The 25,128-nt window shown below is 47.3% G+C and overlaps 1 protein-coding gene across 2 annotated transcripts in view; it reads right to left on the bottom strand.

The window, feature by feature from the left end:
* Positions 1-22,290: 22,290 nt before the first annotated feature.
* SPTBN4 (spectrin beta, non-erythrocytic 4) overlaps positions 22,291-25,128 on the bottom strand; it is a 1,597,753-nt gene continuing 1,594,915 nt past the window's right edge. For both annotated transcript variants that reach the window (XM_085625377.1, XM_085625378.1), the window contains one exon: positions 22,291-24,425. In XM_085625377.1, the coding sequence (XP_085481503.1) occupies positions 24,264-24,425 (162 nt within the window). In that variant the 3' untranslated portion in view covers positions 22,291-24,263. The remainder of the gene's footprint in view (positions 24,426-25,128) is intronic.

Raw genomic sequence — 25,128 nt, 5'->3', positions numbered from 1 at the left:
AGGGCTGATCAGGCAACTGTAAGAAGGCAGAGAGGGCCGAAAGTTAATCTTGAACTGTTCCCAGAGTAAGGTCTTGCCGTGCAAGAGACAACACAAACAATAAAATATCAGACAGTTTGGCCTAGAGGGGGTCAATCACGAGCGCCACAACAAACCACAAATTTTGTACCAACGACCGGCACATACAATTTTTATCAAGGGGCACCTTGCTGCCAAGATTAAATCAACTCTGGAGAGAGGTCAAAGTTGTTCAGCTGTAACTGATCAATCTCCATGCATGAAGGTGGAGATTGCAAAAGTCAGGATGGAGAACACAACTGTTCTGCTGCAATAGCAAATCCTCCTACAGTCGCAGCCTGATCGGAGTACAGATTCTGAAGTGCTGACCTTGCACGCTCTTGGTGGTGGCGAATAGATTGAGCCAAGGTTCTCTCCGTTCACAGAAGAGACCTTGCACCACCTCCGGATGTAGGTGTCATTCGTGACCCGCCAGGTGCCAATGGCTAAGTTAGTGCGCCCTGACATTCAAAGAACCTGCCAGCTGGTTCACTACTAGGAAAATTCCTCTGTGGTCCAGCCATGTCCAGAGGCACTAGGCCTCCTGGCAGAGGGTCCATGACCCCCACCCTTCCCTGTTTGTTGCAGTACCATACGGCAGTGTTGTTGTCTGTGAACACGTGTACCTGCCTTGAAGGATGGCTTGAAGAATTTTGGTGCCTAAATGATGTCCCTCAGCTCTAGAAGGTTGCCATGGAGTCGTGACTTCACCGGGGATTAGAGGCCTATGATCTCCACCTCTCCCAGATGGCTGCCCCAATCCAGAAGCTGTGCATCAATCCCCCCTGTCAGTTGCGGGTGTGGAATGGAGAGGGGTCTGCCCCACAAGTCACAGTCCAGTTGCTGCAGATCTTTATCAGTCTCCTCTGAGATCTGGATGTGGTCTGTGAGGTTCCCTTGATGTTGGCCACACTGGGACTTCCGATCCCACTGCAGAGCCTGTCTGTGCCCCCTGGCATGCTCAAACACCAGGATGCAGAAAGCAATCCATCCCAGCAACCTCACAGTCAACCTCATTGAAATCCAGGACCGAGACTGAAAGATCGAAATCATAGCCTGAATGTCCTGGATCACTTTCCCAGCATCTGAGAACGAGTCAGGTGTGACTTAGGCACATTGATAGTGAACCCCAAAGATGACAGTAGGTTTGCTGTCGTCTGGAAGTTGTTGACGACTGCCTGGGGCGAGCCCACCTCAAATTTCCAGTCATCAAGATAGGGGAAGACTGGCAGCCCTGACCTCCGAAGGTGTGCTGCCACCACCGCCATCAATATAGTGAAAACCGAGGGAGGCTGGTGAGACCATACAGGAGTACAGCGAACTGAAAATGCTCCTCTTCCACCACGAACTCAGGTAGCACCAATGAGCCGGCTGGATGGGAATATGGAAATCAGCATCTGACCGGTCCAATGCCACCATTCAGTCTCCAGGGTCGAGGGCAGACAGAATCTGGGACAGGGGGAGCATTTTGAACTTCTCCTTGCAGAGGGAGAAATTGAAAGGGTGCAGATCGAGAAGAGACTTTAGACCTTTGTCCATCGTCCTTCTTGGGCATCAGAAAGTAGTGGGAATAACAACCACATCCTACTTCTTGGACTGGCACCCTCTCAATAGCCCCTTTAGCCAAAATCGGTTGCACCTTCTGGTGAAATATGGGGAGATTGTTCTCCCTCAGTCATTGGGTATACAGTGGAAAGTGTGGCGGGTGCGAAAGGAAGGGTAAGGCATATCCTTTCCAAACAATTTGTAGGACTCACCTGTCCGATATCATTGCTTGCCAGCCCAGATAGAATCTGTGGATTTTGCCTCCCACCGGGTGGCTCTGACTCTGTAAGGGTTCATTAAAGTGGCTTTGCAGGTTAGGCTTCAGAGGTGCTGTTGGACTGAGCGCCACGCTGACCTTAGCTGCAGAGGTGGTGGGCACCATGGCCTCTCCCATGAAACTGCTGGGTTCCCTGTTAGGGTGGTAAAGGCTGCTGACAGCGACTGTCTCAGTCAAAACTACGAAAAGAACATTGAAAGTGTTGCTGGCGAGGCTGGGTTGAAAGATCTAGCGAGCGAGTGGTGGCCCTACTCTCTTTTAAAGCATTCAAACGCGAAATCAGCCTTATCCCTGAACGGGCGAGTCCGATCGAACAGCATGTCCTTCAGGGAGGATTGGACATCACCTGAGAACCCAGTCAATGTAGCCACACAAGGCTATGAATGGCAACACTGGGGTTTATAGCCCACCCAACAGAGTCAGTGGTGTCAAAGCTGAACGAATTGTGAACTTGGCTGCATCACAACCATCCTGAATGGCCTGTGATAGAACAGGGCACATTTCTTCAGGAAAACCTGGGAAGACTCATGCCACCAGGTTCAGAGGGCATGAGTGTAGCGGCAGAGTAAGCAGGAAGCATTAATGGACCATAGGGCCAAACAGGTGGAGAAGAGGCATTTACTGAAGGTCTCCACATGCTTCAACTCCATGTCAGTGGTAGGAAAGTTGTTGGGACTGGTCATGCTGGTGGAGGCTTGCACCACGAGAATCTCCGGAGAAGGGTGCTGTGATAAAGAAAAGTTTTGGTTGCCTGGAGCAAGTTGATGGTATCTAGAAATTTCCCCATTAACCAGAGGGCCTGTGAAAGCCTCAGCCCTAGCACCTAACAGCGTATCTGTCAAGGCCTCATTAAAACGTAGGAGACTCTAAGAAGCAGTCTGGCCAGGCTGCATGACCTCCATCAGGACGTCAGTTTTCACCTCCATAGTGGAAAGCTGGAGCTCAAAAACCTGAGCCACCCCACGCATCACCATGGCATAGGAAACAAATCCTTTTGTGGTGAGGCAAGGAGGTAAGAAAAGGGCTGTCTCCGAGCGGTTCTCCTAACCACTAACTACTTGCAAATTCTCATACCAATTGTCATGAGCATCGAACTGAGTGAACTCTTCACCCTCATCTTGATCATTGTTGGAGTCTGTGCCAAAAAGAGAAATTAAGGAGTGTTGTCTGGCTGGTGGTAAGGCAAGAGCAGAAACCTCCGTCTGATTTGGTTGGGATGCCAGCTGAATTTGGACCGGTGTTGAGTCGCAGTCGGAAACGACAATCTGGGCCACCTCTTTGGGTGGTGAAGTTTGTATTGGCCTCAATGTGCCTGGGCAATGGTGCAGAGAAGAACAAGTTACTTACCTTCGGTAATGCTTTTTCTGGTGGATACAATATCTGCCTGTGGATTCCTCACCTTGTGAATATCCCCTGCGCCAGCAACATTCGGAAACTTTTGTAGCAGTCCACGCCGATGAGGTCGAAGACGACATCACAGAGACATGGCTCCGCTCGCGACTCCGCTGACGTCACCGGCTCCATAAGAAGACCTCGTCGGCGTGATGATGTCAGTTCCGCCCTTTTTTTCCGTGCCTTCGAGGCACACGGACGGACTGACAGCAATATATACACAGTATACACAGTACATAATATACAAAGTGACACACACAGTGTGGATAATAAATAGAAAGGCAAAAGAAACATCACAATGCCTTTGACAGTAACAAATACATCTTGAAACACCATCATATACTAAAGGTATACAAGGGTGGACAACGGGGAGGCGGGTGGGTCAGTGAAGAATCCACAGGCAGATATTGTATCCACCAGAAAAAGCGTTACTGAAGGTAAGTAACTTGTTCTTCTGATGGATACATCTGCTAGTGGATTCCTCACCTTGTGAATAGATTCCCACAGCAGTCCCCACTCCCGGAGGAGGGTGTCCACCCTTCTATACTAGAAAGTCCTGAAGGACGGAACGAGCAAAGTGTCCGTCCCTCCTCAACTCGGTGTCTAAACAATAATGTTTTGCGAAAGTGTGGAGGGAGGCCCAAGTTGCCACCCTACAAATGTCCTCCACAGGAACACCCCTAGACAAAGCAGAAGTGGAAGACTTAGCTCTAGTGGAATGGGCTCTTAAACCCTCTGGAGGTTCCTTACCAGCCAAAGAGTAGCATATTTTGATGCACAACACCATCCATCTGGAAAGGGTGCGCTTGTGCACCGCTCTGCCTTTCCTGCTGCCAACAAAGCCCACGAAGAGTGGTCATCAACTCGAAAGTCTTTTGTCCTGTCAAGGTAGAAGCTCACCGCCCTCCTAGGGTTCAAGCGGTGAAGTCTCTCCTCCTCCTTGGAAGGATGAGGGGGAGGATAGAAGGTAGGAAGGGTAATGGACTGCCCCAGATGGAAGGGAGTTACCACTTTAGGCAGAAATGGAGCCCTGGTCTTTCAGCATGAATGGTCAAAAACGGGGGTTTTGAACTTAGAGCTTGAAGCTCACTTACCCTCCTTGCCGAGGTGATTGCAATTAGAAAACCCGTCTTAAAAGACAAAAGATAAGTTAAGACAAGGTTTAAGTCCCATTGTGGCACAATAAAGGGAGTAGGAGGAAATCTGTTTGTAAGGCCCTTTAGAAATCGTAGAACAATAGGTGATTTGAACAATGACGGCTGATCCGGCAAGCAAAGGAAAGCCGACAAAGCCGATAAGTATCCCTTAACAGTAGCCACAGCAAATCCTTGCTGAGCAAGAGAAAGGGCAAACTGCAGAATGTCAGATAAACAAGCCCTCAAAGGATCAATTGACTTCTCTCCACACCAGAGTACAAATTTAGACCACCTATAGGAATAGATAGATTTGGTGGAATGACGCCTGGCAGACAAAATTACATCTACCACATCAGGCGGGAGAGAAAAAGAATTCAGGTTGCCCCGTTCAATCTCCAGGCATGAAGGTGTAAGCTCTGGAGGTGGGGGTGTAGAACCTGCCCCTCCGATTGCGAGAGGAGGTCTGCCCTCAGAGGGAGACGGAGCGGAGGGCACGAGGAGAGGTGGAGAAGATCTGTATACCACACCCTTCTTGGCCAATCCGGGGCGATCAATATGACTTGGGCCCGGTCTTGGTGAATCTTCCTCAGAACCCGAGGAATCAAGGGTATGGGAGGAAATGCGTAAAGGAGTTGTGAGCTCCAACTCAACTGAAACGCGTCCCCCAATGCTCACTGCATTGGATACTGGAGACTGCAGAATGACGGGCAATGAGCGTTCTCGTGAGTGGCAAACAAGTCCACCCGAGGAGTTCCCCACATCCGAAAGACGTGACGAACCACCTCCGGATGGAGCCTCCACTCGTGGTCGGCGGAGAGCTGCCGACTGAGACTGTCCGCACGTACGTTCAGAACCCTGGCCAGATGATTTGCCATCAGACAAATCTGATGGTCCTGAGCCCAGGACCAGAGACGCAGAGCCTCTCTGCAGAGACAATGCGACCCCACTCCTCCCTGCTTGTTGACATACCACATCGCGGTAGTGTTGTCCGTCAGGACTTGAACCGACTGACCGCGAAGTGAAGGGAGGAAGGCCTTGAGTGCCAAACGAATCGCCTGCAACTCCAGAAGGTTGATGTGAAGCAACCTTTCCTCTGGAGACCAAAGACCTTTGATCTCCAGATCCCCCAGATGTGCACCCCACCCTAAAGTAGATGCATCCGTTATCACTGTGGCCACCGATGGAGGTAGATGGAAGGGCTTTCCTTGAGACAGATTGCCCTCCACACTCCACCAAGAGAGATCCGCTGCAGCTTCTATGGAGATCCTCACAGACTCCCTGAGATCTCCTTTGAGCTGATACCACTGCCTGCGGTGGCACCACTGGAGGGCCCTCATGTGCCAGCGTGCATGGTTGACCAACAGAATGCAGGAAGCAAACAGACCGAGCAGGCGAAGGACCTTCAGGACTGGAACGACCGCTCCATTGCAAAACGAAGGAATCATTTCCTTTATGTCGAGAATCCTTTGAGGAGGTGGGAATGCTCGACACACAGTAGTGTCCAGTACCGCCCCTATGAACAGGTTGCGCTGAGAGGGCACCAGGTGAGATTTGGGCACGTTTATCGAAAAACCCAGTTTGTACAACAGCTGAGTTGTTACCTGCAGATGATGTAGCACCTTCTCCGGAGACTCCGCTTTGATCAGCCAGTCGTCCAAATTGGGGAAAACTGAAATCCCCAACCTTCTGAGATGGGCTGCCACCACTGCCATCACCTTCGTGAAGACTCGGGGTGCAGTAGTAAGACCAAACGGAAGGACCGCAAACTGATAATGTTGTGATCCTACCGTAAACCGGAGATACTTCCTGTGTGACTTTAGGATGGGGATGTGGAAATACGCATCCTGCAAGTCGATCGACACCATCCAGTCCTCCTGATTCAGCGCCTGAAGAACCTGTGCAAGGGTGAGCATCTTGAACTTCTCTTGCTTCAGATAAAGATTCAAGATCCTGAGGTCCAATATCGGACGCAATCTGCCGTCCTTTTTCGGAATCAGGAAATACCGGGAGTAGCATCCCTGACCCCTCTCCTGCTCTGGAACCACCTCTATCGCACCTTTCTGTAGTAACTTCAGGACTTCCTCCTGTAGGAGAAGACGGTGGTTCTCTGAGCAAGCCCCTTGACAAGGAGGGTAATTTGGAGGGAATTCCCGAAAGGGAAGGGCACACCCATTTTCTACAAGATCCAGAACCCAAAGGTCTCCAGTAACTGATTCCCAATCTTGTAGAAAATGGATAAGCCGGCCCCCCACAGGACCAGCATGATCCAGAATGGCGGATCTAGGGCTGCTTTGCGGTTGTAGGAGGGACTGAGGAAGAGGAGGAGGAGGAAGAGAGCTGACGGCCGCGTGTGCGACCCCTGATTCTGCCTCTGTACCCCTTATGCTCTGCTGTTGTTGCTGCTGGGTCTGCCTGTAAGAACGAAAGGTTGCCCTTCCGAAACCCCTATATCTTTTAAACGATCCCCTTGACTGGGATTGAAGACCCAAAGACTTAGCCGTAGCCTTACTTTCTTTAAAACGTTCCAGTGCAGCATCTGCCTTTTTGCCAAAGAGTCCAGAGCCATCAAAAGGCAAGTCCAAAAGCGTTGATTGCACATCAGGGGAAAACTCTGAAGACCTAAGCCACGCGCTCCTCCTAGTGGCAACAGAAGACCCCATGACTCTAGCTACTGAGTCAGCTATGTCCAGTCCACTCTGTATCACCTGACGCGCTGCTGCCTGGGCATCCGCCAGTACCTCATTAAAACCAACCCTATTCTCCTCTGATAGTTTTGGAGCTAATTTCTTTGCAGAATCCATGAGCGCATGAATATAGCGACCCAAGAGGCATTTGTACACTTAAGAGCCATGCTGGCCGAAGAAAATACCTTTTTGGCCGATTGATCTAATTTCTTAGCCTCTCTGTCACTTGGAACCTGGGGAAAAGCACCTTTAGATCTCCCTGAACAAGCAGCCTGAACCACCAGGCTCTCAGGCGACGGGTGTGAAGTTAAAAAACTCTGGGTCCCCCGGAGCTGCCCTATACCTCCTGGCAATTGTCTTTGAAACTGCGGGAGCAGAAAAAGGCTTACTCCACACTTCCATCACAGGATCTATGATGGCCTCATTAAAGGGCAACACGCGTTCTGAAACAGTAGTAGGAGAATGCAGCACCTCTGTCAAAATGTTCGGCTTGAATTCAGTAGAAGGCAACTGCAGATCTAACAGCTCAGCTGCCTTCCTTATGACTGCATGATATTGAGCCACATCCTTTGAGGGTTCATCAGAAGGTGGAGTAATTTCCCATTCAGGAGATAAATCCAAACCACTAGCCTCCTTTAGCTCTTCAAAAATGTCATCCGACTCCACAAGCTCTCCTTCTTCTGCCTCTTCCAAAAGGTACCTTTGTTAATCGAACATCCTTTGAGCCTCCCTCCTAGACCGGATTCTTACAACCGGCGTCGGCGGCGCCGTGATCGAATCCGACATTGCCGGCGTCGAACATGGATCCACAGGAGCAGCCGGCGTCGAGCGAGGTCAAGTCGGCGCTGGCGAAGAAGGGAGCGGCGTCGATGTCCTCGGCGCCGGTAGATGCCAAGATGGCATCGCCGGAAAAAATAGCATGAAAGGGGTCTGAGGATAAGCTTGAGGCACCCCCATACTGAAGGCCATGGGACCCGAAGGTGCACTAGTGGAATACATGGCTCTTGAAAATACCCCGTACATTGCATTTAGATAATGCATGGGGTCCTGACCTGGTCCAGGGAACGCAGGATACTGATCAGGCATCACCGTACTCGGGCCAACCAGCGCCGACGGTGGAATTTGCGGCCCAAAGGCTCACCCGGAACTGGAAGCTCCTCAACCGGAGACGGAGATGGAACCGGCGTCGAAGATGGAGCCGGCGTCGGAGATGGAGCCGGAGCATGAACCGGTGAAGCCACTGGAGAAGAAGGGCCAACAGGAGAATCTGGAACGGATGAGGGAGATAGAGTCCTTACGGCGTCGAGAAGGTGACTTCGACTTCGGAGCCGTACTCTTGTCAGAGTGACGTCGAGAAGAATGTCTCCTCTTCTTCTTGTGCTTCTTAGATCTTGAAGCATGCCCCGAAGACGACTTCGACGCCGATCTCGCCCTCGTTCTTGACCTAGTTCTTGATTTTCTCCTACCTTTCTTCTCTTTTTTCATCCTCGCGATGAAAAGCTTTGCTTCTCTTTCCTTGAGAGCCTTGGAACTCATCTTGCGACAGCAAGAACACCCATCCACATCATGGTCTGAAGATAAGCACCATACGCAGTCGTCATGTGGATCCGTGATAGACACATGCTTTCCACATTCATGACAGGGCTTGAATCCCGACTTCTTTGTCAACATTTTCACAATAAAGGACAGAGAAAGCCAGTAGAAATACAAAGCAACAGTGAAGCTACAGATAGATTCCCGAAATCCGTTGGCGTCGACGGCGCGGAAAAAAGGAAAATGATGTCATCACGCCGACGAGGTCTTCTTATGGAGCCGGTGACGTCAGCGGAGTCGCGAGCGGAGCCGTGTCTCTGTGACGTTGTCTTCGACCTCATCGGCATGGACTGCTACAAAAGTTTCCGAATGTTGCTGGCGCAGGGGATATTCACAAGGTGAGGTATCCACTGGCAGATGTATCCATCAGAAAGGAGTCTGTACTGGAGGCTAGAGCAGAAGTAGCACTGAGGGCGAACCCACTGGCGGTAATCCAGGTGGTAGGCCTCTTTGCTCTGTGGGACCGGAAGGTCTTCCAGTGGGTGTAGGTAAAAACATTAAGAGCCTGGAGCATTGCTGCGGGAAACTCTTTAATTTGGAGCAGCATGACTGAATGCCCCAGAAACTTGTGCTGGAACCAGCTGCTAAATCAGCTCTGAAGTCGGCCGACTTCTGGAACTGGACCGTTGGCACCACCCACTCGCTTCATCAGGGGAGTGAGAATGATATAATGTAGGAGAACTCCACTTTGATTTCTTATGTTTCTTCTACTTCTCTGAGGATTTGTAGCACGACAAAGACATGCCTCGAGAGCAGCTTTGTCAAGTATAGGAGCGGGTCCTGAAACAAGCTTTTGACTTGGAGAGGTCCCGGTGCTGCGTCATCTTGTGCTTGGCAATGTATAGTTTCACCTCACATTCCCTGATGGCCTTCAGGGTTATCGACGTGCTGTCCCTGCAGGTCTTGGAGTCATTCCCTGACCCCAGATACCACGGGAAAACCAAGGGGAGATTTATCACAGACATCTGTTGGCAAGGCTTAAAACCTGTCTTCTTAGGTGGTGACATCCATTGCACACTATCGAAAATTTGAAGAAAAATCTGACAAAAAGCAGTCTGAGAGACAAGAGAAGCTCCTGATCCGTGTCTAGTGATGCGGAAAGAAAGTAACTGAAGTCAGCATGTGTGAAAATCGCCTTTACAGGCCTCGCATGTCATTTCCGAAGCGGAACAGTGTCCGTGCCACCTTCCGGGGCGCAGACCTACTACGAAAAAGTTTCCGGATCCAGTCTGACACCTGGGGAATATTCAAAAAGTGAAGAATATGTGGCTAAAAGGCTCTATCAGAATTATTCCCCATCACCAACCTGGGAACCTTTAGCAGTCAGTTTAAAGAGTGTTGGTTACCCACATTTATTTAGCCATGCAATCTATCCTCTTATTATGTTGCCTAAACTCTGGCCAGTGATGTGGAGAGACACAGAGCTAAGATCCCTCATTCAGATCCATAAGTTACATTTCATCATGTCAAGAGTAGGCAAATGCGGCCCCATGAAAGGATAGGATTCTGTGACTGGGGGTGAGTATCTGAAAAGTTTCAGCGCTCCGTCTATCATCCCCTTGCGTTTGCTTTGTTTGCCCTAAGTTGGCAGGGTATGCCCAGATGTGGGTCCCTTGCTCACTTTGCCACTGGATTCAAGCTAGCCTGGCTCATGAAGGGTGTTACACAGGAACCGGTCCCAGGATGCTTGGTTCCGGTTCAGTTAAGACCTGGCTTGGCTGTTCGGGCTGGACTGTTCTTATGAGGTACAGGGTCAAGACTGATTTGCATATAGCTGGGTCTGAACTGAGGTGGCGAAGTGAGCTAAAGAATGATGATGGATTCAACCCAGATCTGTGACTGGGGGTGTCTGAAAAGTTTCAGCGCTCTGTCCATCATCTCCTTGTGTTTGCCTGTACTGGAGGTGCCACTGACTGCCAAGAGGAAGAGGAGCAGTGGGTAAGTAAATCTTTAGTTTAATTTACTGTATTGACGGTCACTGTGAGAAACTCACAGTGCCTTCAGTCTCAACTCCATAGTTCTCTTTCGTGGCCCGTTATAAACACTGTTCATAATGGACCACGGTTGAAAGCTTTGGCTTTGAGCCTAAGGGCACTGCTGGTTTTAATTAGTGCCTGTCAGTGGGTTCGCCCATTGCCCCAACTGTTTTATTGGCCGCTGGCCGCCACTGGTCAAACAGCACCAATTAAGTAAACAAAAATGCCTTTCTTATGGAAAGTCTCACCTAAGTATAACTACACTAATCAATATATGTAAATGCACATAGATACGGTTAGGTGCATTTAAATTGTAGAAACAGTTGGTATTAAAGAGACTGTAGTCCTAAGCAGTGTTGATTTACTCTGTGTGTACATGTGAGTTTATGTAATGGAAATAGTATATGCCTGGAGTGAAGTCTGTTTCAGCATTGCGAAAGTTATATGGTACACGGTTCACCTACCACTAAAATGTAACTATCACTAAAGTTATGAGTGCAATCAGTTCTCCTTGTTAAGTAGAGTAAAGCATGAGCACACCTGGTGTGGCTTGCAGAGGCACATTTCAAAATAGGTTGTCGGCTAAAGAAGGGAGGCTGTTGCCAAAACATCTGATAGGGAAAGCTTCCGTTCCCAATCAATTATTGACATGTGCCTGGTTGTAAACATTTATGCTCATCTCACTTATGTGTGTACTTTGCCTAACTACAGGGAGTTGTCCATACAGCCTCACTGAAGGTGCCTTATCAGTGGCTAATGCACATGTCAAACCTCTTACTCAAAATTACAAGTCAAGTGAAGTCTTTAAGAGGGTGATCCCATTAAAGTATTGGAGGGATTCTGTATGTTAGGCAGGTGAATGCCAGTAAAAAGAAAGTAAGAACCACCAAATGAGGTTAGGTTGACAGATATACTATGTGTCACACGTGTTGCCAAAGATTATCTCCATTATCACTTGATTGGTGATAGAATATTGGGCACAAGTGCAGCTTGTTGAATTACTCCCAGTCCACAAAGCCTGTAGCACACTGTGTCAATCACTGGATTATGTCGACAGTGATGTCATTAATGAAGTCATTAGTGATGTCATTTAACATGTCATGATTGATGTAGAACAAGCTACTTACCTTCGGTAACGTCTTATCTGGTAGACACTCTATTTAGCTGCAGAGTCCTTACCTTAGGATTATAACCCAGCCTGGAACTGGAAGTTTCTTGTGAGCAGCCCCCCTGCGGGCTGGTAGGTGGCATCATTTGTCTCTGCTTGGTGTCACTGGAAGTGATGTGCGCTGTGCCTACATAGGTGCCACCCTAGCGTGTTTATGTCTATTTCCTTTTGCAGCTTTCCACTCCAGGAGCGCGAATCTATGAAGAACACTGACCACTGGTGTGGAAAAATAGGGTCCTGAAAGGGAAACCCCCTTGGCCCTAGAAATCAGTTCGCAGAGGAGGATGGGGGGAGGGTGTCAGTAAGAGATCTTTGGCTAGATAGTCTCTACCAGATAAGGCATTACAGAAGGTAAGTAACTTGTCTATCTGATAGAGACTTCTGGCTGCAGATTCCACACCCTAGAATAGATACCAAAGCACTACCTACCTTGAGGTGGGTACGCGAACCGTTTCTCACTACCAAGTCCTGCAGGACCGAATGGGCAAAGTGGCCATGCTGACAGACCTGATTGCCCTGGCAGAAGTGCTTGGTGAACGTGTGCAGAGAAGCCAATGTTGCTGCCCGGCAGATGTCCAGGACCAGAACTCCGTGTGCTAGCTCTGGTGGAATGAGCATGCAAACCCTCATGGGGTTGCTTCTTGGCCAGTGTATAGTAGATTTTAATGCAGAGCACAATCCATTGGGAGATGGTCCTTTTCTGCACAGCCTTCCCCTTCTGGGCTCCGACAGTCCGGATGAAGAGTTGGTTGTCTTTTTGCGTCCTGTCGATAGTCGCACCTCTTTCCTAGAGGGGTGTGGCAGAGCATAAAAGGTAGACAGGGTGATGGACTGGCCTATATGAAAGGGAGTGACCACTTACAGCAGGAAGGAAGCTCTAGTGCAAGGAACCACTTTGGCTGGGAAGATATAGCTGTACGGAGACTTAGATGACAAAGCCTGGAGTTCACTGACCTTCCGGGCAGATGTTATCACCTCCAGTTAGGCTGTCTTGATGGTTAGGAGCCTGAGATGACAGTTGTGTAATGGTTCAAAGTGAGCACAAAGCCGAAATGTGAGTACTAGTTGGAGGTCCCACTGAGCATGATAAAGGGTGACAGTGGAAACAGATGTTGAAAACGTTTCAAAAACATATTTACAACAGGGAATTTGAACAGGGATGGCTGATCTGGCTACCACAGAAAGGCTGAGATGGTAGAGACATAGCCCTTTAAGGTGCCCAAAGCAGAGCCCTGCTGGGCAAGAGAAAGAATTAATAGAAGGACTGGAAAGAGCATAAAGGGGGTCAACTTGTCTTTCTGCACATCATGCCACAAACTTGCCCCAGTGGCAGGTGTATATAGTCTTGGTTGAGGGACGCCTGACTGCCAAAATGACACTGCAGACTGCAGGGTGAAAGGTCAAATGTTGTCAACTGTTGCTGCTCAATCTCCACACATGAATGTGAAGCGCTGACAGGTTCGGGTCGAGAACCTTCTCCTGCTGCAATGACAGAAGATCCTCCCGAAGTGGCAGCCTGATAGGAGGATCGATGGCCATGCTCAACAGCTCTGGATAACAAACTCTCCGAGTCCAGTCTGGAGTCACAAGGATGAATTGGACCCGGTTGTTCCTGATCTTCTTGAACTCTGGGCAGGAGTGGTATGGGCAGGAAGGTGTACAGGAGGCCTGAGCTCCACTCAAGCCAAAAAACGTCTCAGAGCAAGAGCTGCCCTGTAAACTCCAGTGCAGACGAGCTGACATCTAATTTTCACAGTGGAGGCTCTTCCCACTGCTGAAAGGGACCTTGCACCACCTCCATATGGAGATGCCATTCATAATCTGCTAGGCATCTTTGGCTGAGTTTGAGGACACTGGCATTCAGATAACCTGGCAGGTGTTAAACAACCAGGGTTATGCCTTGATGTTCCAGCCCTGTGCAAAGGAGCAAGGCCTCTTGGCAAAGGAGCAAGGCCTCTTGACAAAGGGTGTACGACCCTACCCCACCCTGTTTGTTGCTGTACCACATGGCGGTGGTGTTGTCCATGAACACCTGCACTAGCCTTCCCTTGATGGAGGGTAGAGAGGCTTTCTATGCCAGACAGATCACCAGAGTGCCAGCAGGTTGATGTGGAGTCCGGATTCCACCAGAGACCAGAGCCCTCTGATCTTGTTCTCTCTCAGATGGCCACAGCATCCCGAAGTGATGCATCTGTCAATTCTGTCAGATCTGGTTGGGGAAGGGAGAGGGATCTGCTGCTGACCTAATCGCAGTTCGTTAACCACCACTGCAGATCTTTTGCTGTTCCCTCCGAGATCTGGACTATGTTGTGGAGATTCCCCTGATGCTGTACCCACTGGAGCTTCAGGTCCCACTGCAGAGCCCTCATATGCCAGCTGGTATGTCACAAGCATGATGCAGGAGGCCCTTAGGCCCAGCAGCCTTACAGTCAGTCTCACCGAAATCCAGGATGGAGGCTGAAACATCGGTATCATAGCATGAATATCATGGACTAGCAATTTGGGAAGATAAGCCTGAAACTGCACAGTGTCCAGAACTGCTCCGATGAAAGGGAGCATCTGAGAGGGAGTCAGGTGTGACTTCGGCACATTGATAGTGCTTGACTATAGATTCTTCAAAGAGAAAGGAGCTATCAAAGGGTATGTCCATAAGTGAAGTTTGGACATCCCCTTAAAAGCTGGTCGTCTGCAGATCCGACATGCACTGGGCTCCGTCTTCCCGGACGTTGCATCCATCCCGAAGCATTCCCCCCTGGAGGATAGAGTGCTGGAAGGACACGTTCCGGACAGCACGATCTCACTGATCTACAAAAAACTGATCAATGACCGCTCGGGATTGCTGACTGCCCTTCGTGAGGCTTGGGTTGCCGATGGACTGGAGCTGGACGACGAGGACTGGGCCTCTGCGGTGGCCTCCCCGAAAGAGGTGGCCATACCGGCCCGCCTTCGCTTCGTCCAGCTCAAGATACTCCACAGTCTACATGACGGGGCCAAGGCTCCTGCGTATGGGCTATGCTGTGGACGGGTTGTGTAAGCGTGGGTGTGGCGCTTTGGGGACCTTTCTGCATATATTGTGGGAATGCCCGGAGGTGGAGCGATTCTGGCGTGGTGTGCATGAGGTCCTGCGTGTGGTTACGCATGTGGTGCTGCTACCCGAAGCGAGGAGATGCCTGTTGAATGTGTGGGAACCTACCGACTACTCGGCGCCACAGACGTGGTGGGTGACTCTGGGATATATGGTGGCCAAGCGTGATATTGCTCAACTGTGGGGATCCCAGAGGTCCCCGACTGTCTCGGCCTGGAAGGAACATATGGATTGGTGCATGTTTCGGGAAAAGGTGGTGTATGTGGCGAGAGGTAAGCCTGGGACATGGGTGAAAGTATGGGGCCCCTGGAACGCCTACCGCGGGGGAATCTGTGCTCCGCCGTTATTGCCCGATCCGTCGCCGGCCCCATCCCCTTAGCCGACCCATCTTCCTTGTTCCGGGCATTGAGTTTACCCAGCCCTAGTCCTGATCTCTTCCCCTTCTTGATACTCCTATGGACTGGTAGGGTCCCCCTCTCAGGGGAGCACATGCTGCTATTTCTGATTGTGGATTGCCTTGTGGGTTTGTTTTTCTGGTTGTTCTTTCAGTTTAAAATGAAACCGTACAGTGGGGTCCGGATGGTGTGGCTATCAACGCTGCTAACTCCTGTGCATCTTCCTCAGCCGCAACACACGCTCTACAATGTGTATCATATGCTCCTTTTGTCTGCTAGCGGCCGGCCGGAAGGTTGTAGGCCCATCTTTGTATATTTTTGGAGTTTTGTAATAAACGGTTTCAAAAAAAAAAAAAAAAAAAAAAAAAATCCTAACAAAGAACAGTGAGCTATTAACTTTCATCTTAGAGCTGCAAGCAAACTGCAAGGTATAAACTAGTGCTTTATGGTTTTTTTCCCTAAGCCTTCTATTATCCTAATATTGCAAAAAGTGTTTATTTGGATAGAAATCAATAATGAATATTAAAGAGAACCCCCAATCATGGTATTAAGTTTTAAATTCTGAGTTAGTGTTTCTCCAGATCAATCACTATTAAACTATACTGCCTACTAATATGGTTGTCATGTGGAAAAGAAAAAAAAAAGCTGGTCGTCCTCAGCCAGGTGTGGCTTCTAAGGATGAAGAAACTGTTCTGCCTAGTAGGTCAATCGTATCCAGCCCACATCTGATCGTGAACTTGGCTGCATCTATCCCATCAGCAATAGCTTGGGAGAGTATAGACCAGGCCTTCTCCGGGACCAAGGGCAGCATCTGCGCAACCCATTCTCACAGTGCATGGGAGTAACGGCCCAAAAGACACCCAGTGTTCACAAACCACAGTGCTAGGCTGGTAAAAGAAAACATTTTCTTCCCTAAAGTGTCCAGCCTCTTGGATTCCCTATCCGGTGGGTAGGTAGGGGAAGCACCAGGATTCACACGAGAGGTGGAGGCTTGGATCACCAAGTTCTCTCTGATAGGGTGCTGTGTGAGGAAACTGGGGTCCCCTGGGATGGGGCGAGGTTGGTAGGCATTTGTCATGTTCACAGAAGCCCTTGTGCAGGTTTTGGACCAGGCCCAAGCAGGACGTCCGTAAGGGCTTCATTAAATGGGAGAAGCGGTTCTGAAGGGTCACTCCCAGCTGAAGCGCCTCCGTGAAGACGTTATTCTTGACTGATACCAATGGCAGGCTAAGGTCCAGGACCTCTGCCGCCCTTCTCATCAGCATAGCAAAAGAGGCTCCCTCCTCTGTAGCCACGGTAAGAGGAGAGACCATGCCAGTATCTGGGGAGGTGTCCAGTCCACTTGCATCCGCCACTTCCTCACACCAGTCCATGTTGGGGTCTAGAGGCTGACATTCTTCAGGATCCAGTGGCCCCTTCCCATCATCCCCATGTCCTAGCCTGTAGGAATAGGTCTCAGGCTCCGGTCTGGAAGGCAAGGCTCCAGTCTGCACATGTAGACGTCTGGTGCCAAATCGCCTTCCATGTCAGAGTTGGGAGTGAGAATGGGGATGGAAACCCCGGAGCATCAACATTGGGACTGGCGTCGGGAAATGTCAAGGAGGTACGAACAGCACCGGTCCAGATCCATCCGTGGATCCAACGCACCCCGACTGGTGCCTGGGGCAGATCCAGTGGCGGAGAACCAGTAGGAGCTTCTTTCGAACCCGCGGGCCCCAAAGGCACACCAGCTGGGACGGGCCACCCAAATATGAGGTGCATGGCCTCATAAAATTAGCGGAGTTGGGTGGGGGTCCCTCCGGCTCCCGGAAACTCTGGGCGGCACAGAGCTAGCCCAGGCGCAGTCTTGCCTGCAGGGCCAGGCCTCGAATGACGACACTCCCTCTTCGGATGAGTTCAGACAGGGCAAAGTCGAAGATCTCTTCGACAACCTAAGCTTTTTCTTCTTGAGGGACTTACCCTAACGCTCAGACGACCAACTGCGATGAAGATCGATGACTCTGCGACCAATTCCTGGAACTTTGTCTCAACTGGGATCGAGACTGTCGTAACTTCGTATGTCGAGCACCAAAAAAAGAGATTGAGGGACCGCTTCCTCAAGGCCTTGGGGTGTATGGCATGGCAGTCCATGCATGTTTTCCTGTCATGGTCATGCTCAGGGCACCAGAGGCATACAATATGCAAGTCCGTCACCGACATCTGTTGGTGACGGGGGTCACAAGGTTTCAAGCCGGCTTTCTTAGTGGACATCCCTACCACACCAGGAAAAAAATCTCGAAAAACTTCCACAAAAGTACAAATACAGGCAGTCAAAAAATAACTAGGGGTAACTCTCTCCAGATCTGCGCTGACTGGCATGGAAAGACAAGAACGGACGTCAGTGTGCTGAGGTGGCACCTATATAGGCACTGCGCTCATCACTTAGGGTGCGGATGCTGCCACACAAAGCCGAATGACGCCACCTACCGGTGCTCAGGGGTATTGCTTGCAAACAATTTCCGGATCCAGTCTGACACCTGGAAATAATTCGAAGGAATCTGTGTGTGACTAGATTGCTCTATCAGATATATGTGATATCATAAGTAGTGCATGACGGAGGCACACGTTATAGTTCATTGGCTAAACTATAGCTCTGAATTTCAGTTTTTTTTTAAAATGTATTCACATTCATCAACTTTTTATTGTGCAAACTTTACCCCATCATCCATGTCCAGTGATCAGCCTTATGTGTCACATAAAATGCATGTTCAAAAGCTACAACTTAAATGTTTTCAACTGTAGTATGACATGTATAATACTACCTTCTGCAGGTGGGGTCTCTACTAGACCTAGAGAGTTGTGCTATGCAGACTGTTCTTCTTCCTTGCCTTTGCTGAGACACGAATGAGGGGAGGGGAAGGCGCTATTGAAGGAGTAGTACTGGCCCTAGCTGCAAAGCATGTTGTATGAAAGAATATAATTTCTTGTCACTGAAGGAGCTTTACCAGGGTCTAGGATTCGATTTGATGAAGAGCCAGCATCCTGAATTTTTCTTGAGTGATAAACTTGTTGAGGAACCAAAGATCTAGAATCTGCCAAAATTGCTTGGGTTAACTTTTCTTCGGCACCAGAAAATATCTTGAATATATTCCTTTGTTGATTTGGCTTGATGGAACCGTTTCTATTGCTTTTTTATAGTAATAGGTGTGTTCCGTGTTGTAGACTGGGCAGATGAAAGTTCAATAGAGGTTTTGGTGAGACAGGATATGGAACATTTTTAATTGAACTGAGTAACTGGTTTATAGGATGTTTAATACCCATCTGTCTAAAGTTATGTTTATCCACTCTTCCAGAAATCTTGTCACCGCTCCCCTGACAGGAGTGAGAAATGGTAAAGGGAGTGTCAGATCTTCATTGTTTATTGTTGTTTGAGGAATTTCTTCCTCTGGAGTGGCAGGAGTTTGGAGTAGTGGTCTTTCTTTTTTAAACCTTCTCTGGTAATGCCTTTTCATTAGCCTCTGTTGTGGTTGGTATGGACAACTAGGGGTTTGAAACCTTTGATAGAAAACCATCTATCCCTTGGTTTGATTGCTGCCTGAATTTATTTTCTATTCCTCTAATCCAACAGTCTTTAGTGTTTCTGCTTCATTTTGCATTTTGACCATCCCTTCTTCAGTATGTTGTCTAAAGAGAAAGGTAAATTTGCAATTTTAACCCCTTCAGCGCGGCGCGGATTCCCCCGCGGTGCTGAAGGGTTCGAGCGCGGGCGGGGCCATGACGGAACGGTTCCGTCATGAGCACAGCTCAACCGATGCTCATGACGGAACCGTTCCGTCATGAGCATGGAAGGGGTTAAATTGAGCGTCGGGATTAAAAAAGGATAAACAAAGCCATTATGACCTTCTTAAAGAAATTGCATGACAGTATGCTGTTGCTAAGAGTTCAACTGAAACAACTTAGGCACTGACTGGTTTGAGATTGAAGAGCCTTCTTTAACAACCTCTAAAAATTCTTGCTGCCTATGTGATGGTAGAGCAGAGACAAAAGATTTCATACCATCCCATATCGCTCTGTGATATCTCCCCAGAAGAGCAGCTGCAATGGCAGTGACAGTGGAAGCCCTACTGCATATTTCATTTCCTGTAGCATCCATTCTTTTGCTCTCGCTGTGAGGAGGAGCCGTGGATTCTGGAGCAAAAGCATGCCTACGTCTGACTTCTATAACTATGAGAAAGTCTCCCTTTTGGGTCTTTTTTGAGAAAATCAGGGTTTTGTTGAGGTAGCTTATATTTTTGGAGAAGTCGTGGAGTAGCGAGTTTATAGTTAGTAGGTTTAAGAAACTTCTCTTCCACAATGTCCAACAGACCTGGTACAAGAGTCAAAAGAGGTGTTGCCCGAGATTGTAAACTTTCAAGAAGGCAGAAACTGTTGGTGGCGACGCTAGAGTATAGAAAGTGTGTGTTGAGTCAGAATATGGTGACCTCGTCCTGGATCAGGAATAAGATCTATCTGTTAAAGGGGTTTCTAGTAGTGTTGACTGAATTGGTGAGGGAGGCTTCCACTTTCTAACTTGGTGACATGGATGTTGCCTCCAACATTCTTTTAAAAGGTGACAAAAGTAAGGGTTCCAAGTGTTTCTGTATGGGATATTCTTGAAGCATTACTGTTCTCAAAGGACATAGTGGTGTTGCGTCATCCATTTGTATAACTGGCTCACAGGATGCTTGAGATGCTGTGGAGAGGGTGGAAGGTGTTCAAGACCACCCTGGTGAAGAAGAGGGTGCTACTTGAGAAATTCTTGACATGGAGGGAGAAGGATTTGACTTTGTACAGGGCCTTTTTACCATCAACTCCGGGTGCGACAGTGACCTACGTCTTTTCGACATTGTGTGTGCCAACGTTGACGCAGGTTGAGTGCTGGGTGGTGGCAAGTGAAAACGTGCCATTGTGATCTTCGTCTTTGACACAGTGATGTGTCAACGTCGACCCTTCCTTCAATGGGGAGCATGCTGACACTGATCGCTCCTGATGGTGACAATGCCATTCTTGACGTTGACAATACGTGTCAATGAGAATGACGTAGATGTTTTTAAGGTGATCTTTTATTTGAAAAATCTCCCTCTGTGGGAGTCTTTACCAGACTGATGGGTCTTTACATAGGAAGGACCAGAGGCAGACCTTTGTAATCTTTTTTTCTTGTGCCTTCATATCCTGCATCAGACCTCCTAATCGGATGCCCTCTCTGTCCGTTAGTGTCCCTTTCGACATTTTATTACAAATGTCACAACATCCTTTTGACTAATGAGATGGAGGTGGGCATACCACACAGACCTTGTGTACATCGGAACCTGCCTTCTTCCTTCCACATGAAGGACAGTTGGTGAACAGAGAAGGCATTCTCATAAAAAATAAATATCAGATTCAGGCAAAAATATTTTTACTCAACAATAGGGGTGTTAGGAGGTCGAGTAAAACCGGTTTAAAAACTGACCTGACTATTTTCAGAGGTGTGAAAAACCTGGGAGATGGTGACAGATCCTGCCTGAATGAGCCACAATAAAGAACTGACTCTTACAGGCAACTGCCTGTACAAGGCATTTTCGGGTAGGGGTTCCTCCCAGCGCCTTAAAAACAGGATCTGTTTTCTCCTTTCTCAATGTAAGCCTATCCGGCAACGTTTTCTCTTTATGTTTTTTTATGTTGAAAGGTGGCTTTTTCCATGTCACATGATGTAACATCAATAAGTTAATAATTTTTACTCAATACTATCCAGCATTCAAAAAAGAAAACGGCATGTCTGAAAGTTTAACACTGAAGTTCCCATAAGAAATTAACTTGGTTTTAAGACATTGTACAGTGCTAATTTCATTAAGGACATTATATATAGAAGGGTTCTGGGATCTGCATAGGCAGCGGGGAATTATGCAGCATTTATGACTAATGAAGATCCTACGATGCAGAATTTAGACTTCCAAATAAAGTGTAATGAATGTTAGGTATGTTATTTTATGGATTGCTCTACTAGATTACTGAAACTCAGAGCAACTCGCTCACAGACCTCTTCTATATTTGTATAGTTACTTAAAGCAGCAATAAAGTCCATTTATGACAAGAGAACTTAAACAGACCTTAATAAAATACATTCAAGAAATTTACTTGAATTCCATTTTTATTGAATGTTGATTTGGTTGAATGATAGGAGGGATGTAGAATTCATGCTGCATGCATCTGAATATTGGCTTCTGCATTGTAAACCTGGAGTTCTTTAGACACCTCTTACTGACTTGGGCTCCAACTCCTGTTACCAGCAGCATTATTGGTCACTGCTACTTCCCCTGCGGGCTGTTCCCAAGCACGTGCGAGGGGCGACTGCAATAGAGCAAGCAAAGAGTTCGACTACATACTGTTACCCCTTCCACAGTGGGAAGAATGTGAGCAGTATTGAACAAAAAGTAAATACTTGGCTTGCATATTTGTTTGTACGCAAAACCATCTATAAACTTGTTTAGAAACATTGTTGGGCACATGGGTGGCACTTCATACTTTGAGGTGTGGAAGTGCTTTTGAACCACATGGATATAATTCTTGGCAATTGCAAATCCCCTTTTTCATCATATATTACTGACCACACGTAATCAGATTATCGCTTCAAGTTCTGGACTATCGTGCTCTACAAAAGCGTCCAGAATTCTTCATCCACCCAGAAAACAGGCATGAACAAACACTCCATACTCTCATCCTGAAAAATGTTTTTTGTCTGCCCTTTTCATGCATTTCTGCATGGTAGCAGGCTGATGACATAAATGAGTTTTATGAGGAAAAAAAAGGATTTGTTTTGGTCTGTATACCATATTATCCCGCTTTAGCTTTCCTTAATTGTTTTCCACTGCTTGTGGCAAAACGGGCTCTCTGTATTGCATGATGTATGATATGTTGTACAAAGAAAAAGTCAATCTATACATGATTTAATTTTGACAAGAAGTAAAAAAGAAAGACCCATCAATATTTTGCGAACCTCTTTATCTTTCAATTTTGAATAAAATGATGACTATACGAACAATAAGGTGGAAGTATTTGCTATAGCATGAAGACTCTTTTGCTGAATGAGAACAGAAAAGATTGGTAGTCTTGATAACAGAGACACATGTCTGTTTTTAAATCCTTAACAACTAACAGGGTAATCCTCATGATGTCATTTTCTTATTCTTTTAAAGACTGTTACAAGGTATCATTATCAACTTTCATTGGTCACATAGTGGCGTCTCATCGCTAATGACATTTTAAAACTACTATCTCATCTGTAATCAGTCACTAATTGTGATCTTGAAGTACTTTAGCTTTCTCATAAAATATTCACAAACATATTAACTAGCTGGCCCAGCCCTAGCAAACCCTGGCTGTGGCACAGGTCAGCCCTACAGCTGGGATGTGTGCTATTCATTAGACATCTTATTGCATAATCACACAGGGAACCAAGGGTCTTTTCACTGCAATTGTGCCCTGCATTACTGGCTGTCACTCGTCTTACATTTGAACCTCCCTCCCACCGCAACGACCTGGATGGTGTGCAAAATAATAAGACCTTCGATTCGCAACTAAGAACTCCAAAAAAACAGGAGTTATGGGTTGATGTGAATCTTAGGTTTCAGTATTATAACTTAAATAAAACAAATACCAGACAGCCTGTGAAAACAATGTAAATATCATAATGAAATATATAGAATAACGCTCTCCCATTATATATTCATGCTGTGAAACTTCACTTCTGGATTCCATGAATTCACAGGATGCTCATCTCCAAGTTTACAGCTGTTAGGACATACATTGTGAGGGCACTTTATTCTGTATAATACACTATAAACCCATCTCACAGTTTTACTAACAATCTATCTCCTTCCTGTTCTGCCCTACTGCCTCCTTTTCCTTCTCTGCCTTCTCCCAATTTTAAAATTTGCATACTTTTTTTTTTTAACAAAAAGAACATTAAAAAGACAGAATTCCTCAAGGTTGTTGAGTGATGACCATTCAACTGTACAATAAAATAACTATTGTTCACTTCCAATGTCATCACCATATTTTAAATCAAGAACATCAATCCATGAAAACTATAGATTTATAATGCTCATTTGTGTCTTGTATAAACAATAATGATAATAAAAAATATATTAAATATTCATATTCTATTCAAGGTTCACATTTTAAAAAAGTAACCAGAGGAGCTAATGGCTGAAGAGTTAACTAGGTCTTGGTTGCTCCTCTCTAACCCTGAAACACTCCTCGATTTGTGTATTCCTCATTGTCTGTAGTGTATTTTCTGCTCTGTCACTCCAAACAATCTCATGCCTTACACAAAATAGAAACAAAAAAATTGTTCCATTGAAAAGTACTTTCAGGGACTGGAGGAGTAGCAAAAAACATAGTCATGTATTGTTTCCTGTAGGTCTACTCTCCGTCTAAGCCTCAGAATCTTGATTCCGTGGATGGATTTATTGTGTTGCCACAGTTTATAGGGCTGAAACACAATCGGTAATCAGTAAGGCAGGACACAGTAAGTAGTACATATTGTTGGTGGAGGGAGGTGTGTTAATCCTTAGTGAATTGGAGTTCATCCTGCCCCAGCAGGTAAGAAAATCCTGCCAGTGTAGCTGTGGCACATTTTGAGGTTTGGAAGCATCATGGTCCCACAGCTGCCTTGTCTTTAAGGAAGATCTGCATTATACCTTGGGAACACGTCTGGAACAGGAGGGCTTTCCCTGGACATGCTCAGGCTATACTCCTTCACAGACTCCATACATAAAAGGGGACTGGTTAACTGAAATGCGTTTCTCAAGGAAGAGTCTGTGTAGCGTGATGTAAGCCTGGTCTTCACCCCTTTTCTTGGTCTCTGTTGTGGGTTTCTCCTCCAGGCTCAAAGAGAACACCTGCCACTCGTTTCTCTTTTTAATGCTATTCTGAAGTCTCTCTCTCTCTTGAGAATCACTTCTTCTTTCCTGAACCGCTAGGCCTTCGATCGGACTCCCGCTTCAGATTGCTTTCATCCGTAGAAGAGGTAGTGAGGAGGGACTGGCCCCATTTTGCGATTTCTGCATGCTCTGAGGCCGAGGTGGCAATGGCTCGGATCCAGTTTTTCATTTCCTCCTGTAAAAAGAGAAAACGTAGAGTACTATTACACATGCATCAAAAACATTTTCAAATCTAAATGCACACTTTTAGAGGGAAGCATTTCAAAAACTGAATGGCAAGCTGAAATTTGCCACCTTAACACACATTCTAAGGTCTGGTATACAGGCCAATACATTTTTTTATGTTGATGCACAAGCAACACGCTCTGATTTGAGCTACTCATGAAAGTTTGCACTTTGGCTGCTTACCTGTAAATAGACAGACCCCGTTTGTTCTCCCGTTTATTATTCTGGAGGAGACGGGGTGGGAATAGCAGTTGACAGGCACCCTGGATAAAGTGAATACTTAGGAAACTAAATCTATCACGGATCAAGGCTTGTACGTTTACTTTGGGCTGACTTTCTGGTCCTTTCCTTTCCATGATGTACAATGATGGGCTATCTCTGGATCATTTGGGATATGGTATAACTTTCTACATGCTGCCTCAGTGTGTGACAACAGGACATGTCCCCCCACTTCTCCAAGGCAGCGCAAATGGCTGCGTTGCTTTACTATGCGCTAGGGAGGCGTTCCATGGGAGTTGTGGTGGGTTTTCCTATACAACGCCCATGGATTTTGACACTTGCCCAGATTTACAAAATCATGTAAACTTGGGGAGGCACCAAATCCTTAAGACTCCCTAGGAGAGACGCAATGAGGAAAAATAACTTTTGGGTAT

Source organism: Triturus cristatus, chromosome 9, assembly GCF_964204655.1.
Source record: "Triturus cristatus chromosome 9, aTriCri1.1, whole genome shotgun sequence".
In the NCBI taxonomy this organism is placed as follows: Eukaryota; Metazoa; Chordata; class Amphibia; order Caudata; family Salamandridae; genus Triturus; species Triturus cristatus.
This window is presented reverse-complemented; position numbering and strand designations above follow the sequence as displayed.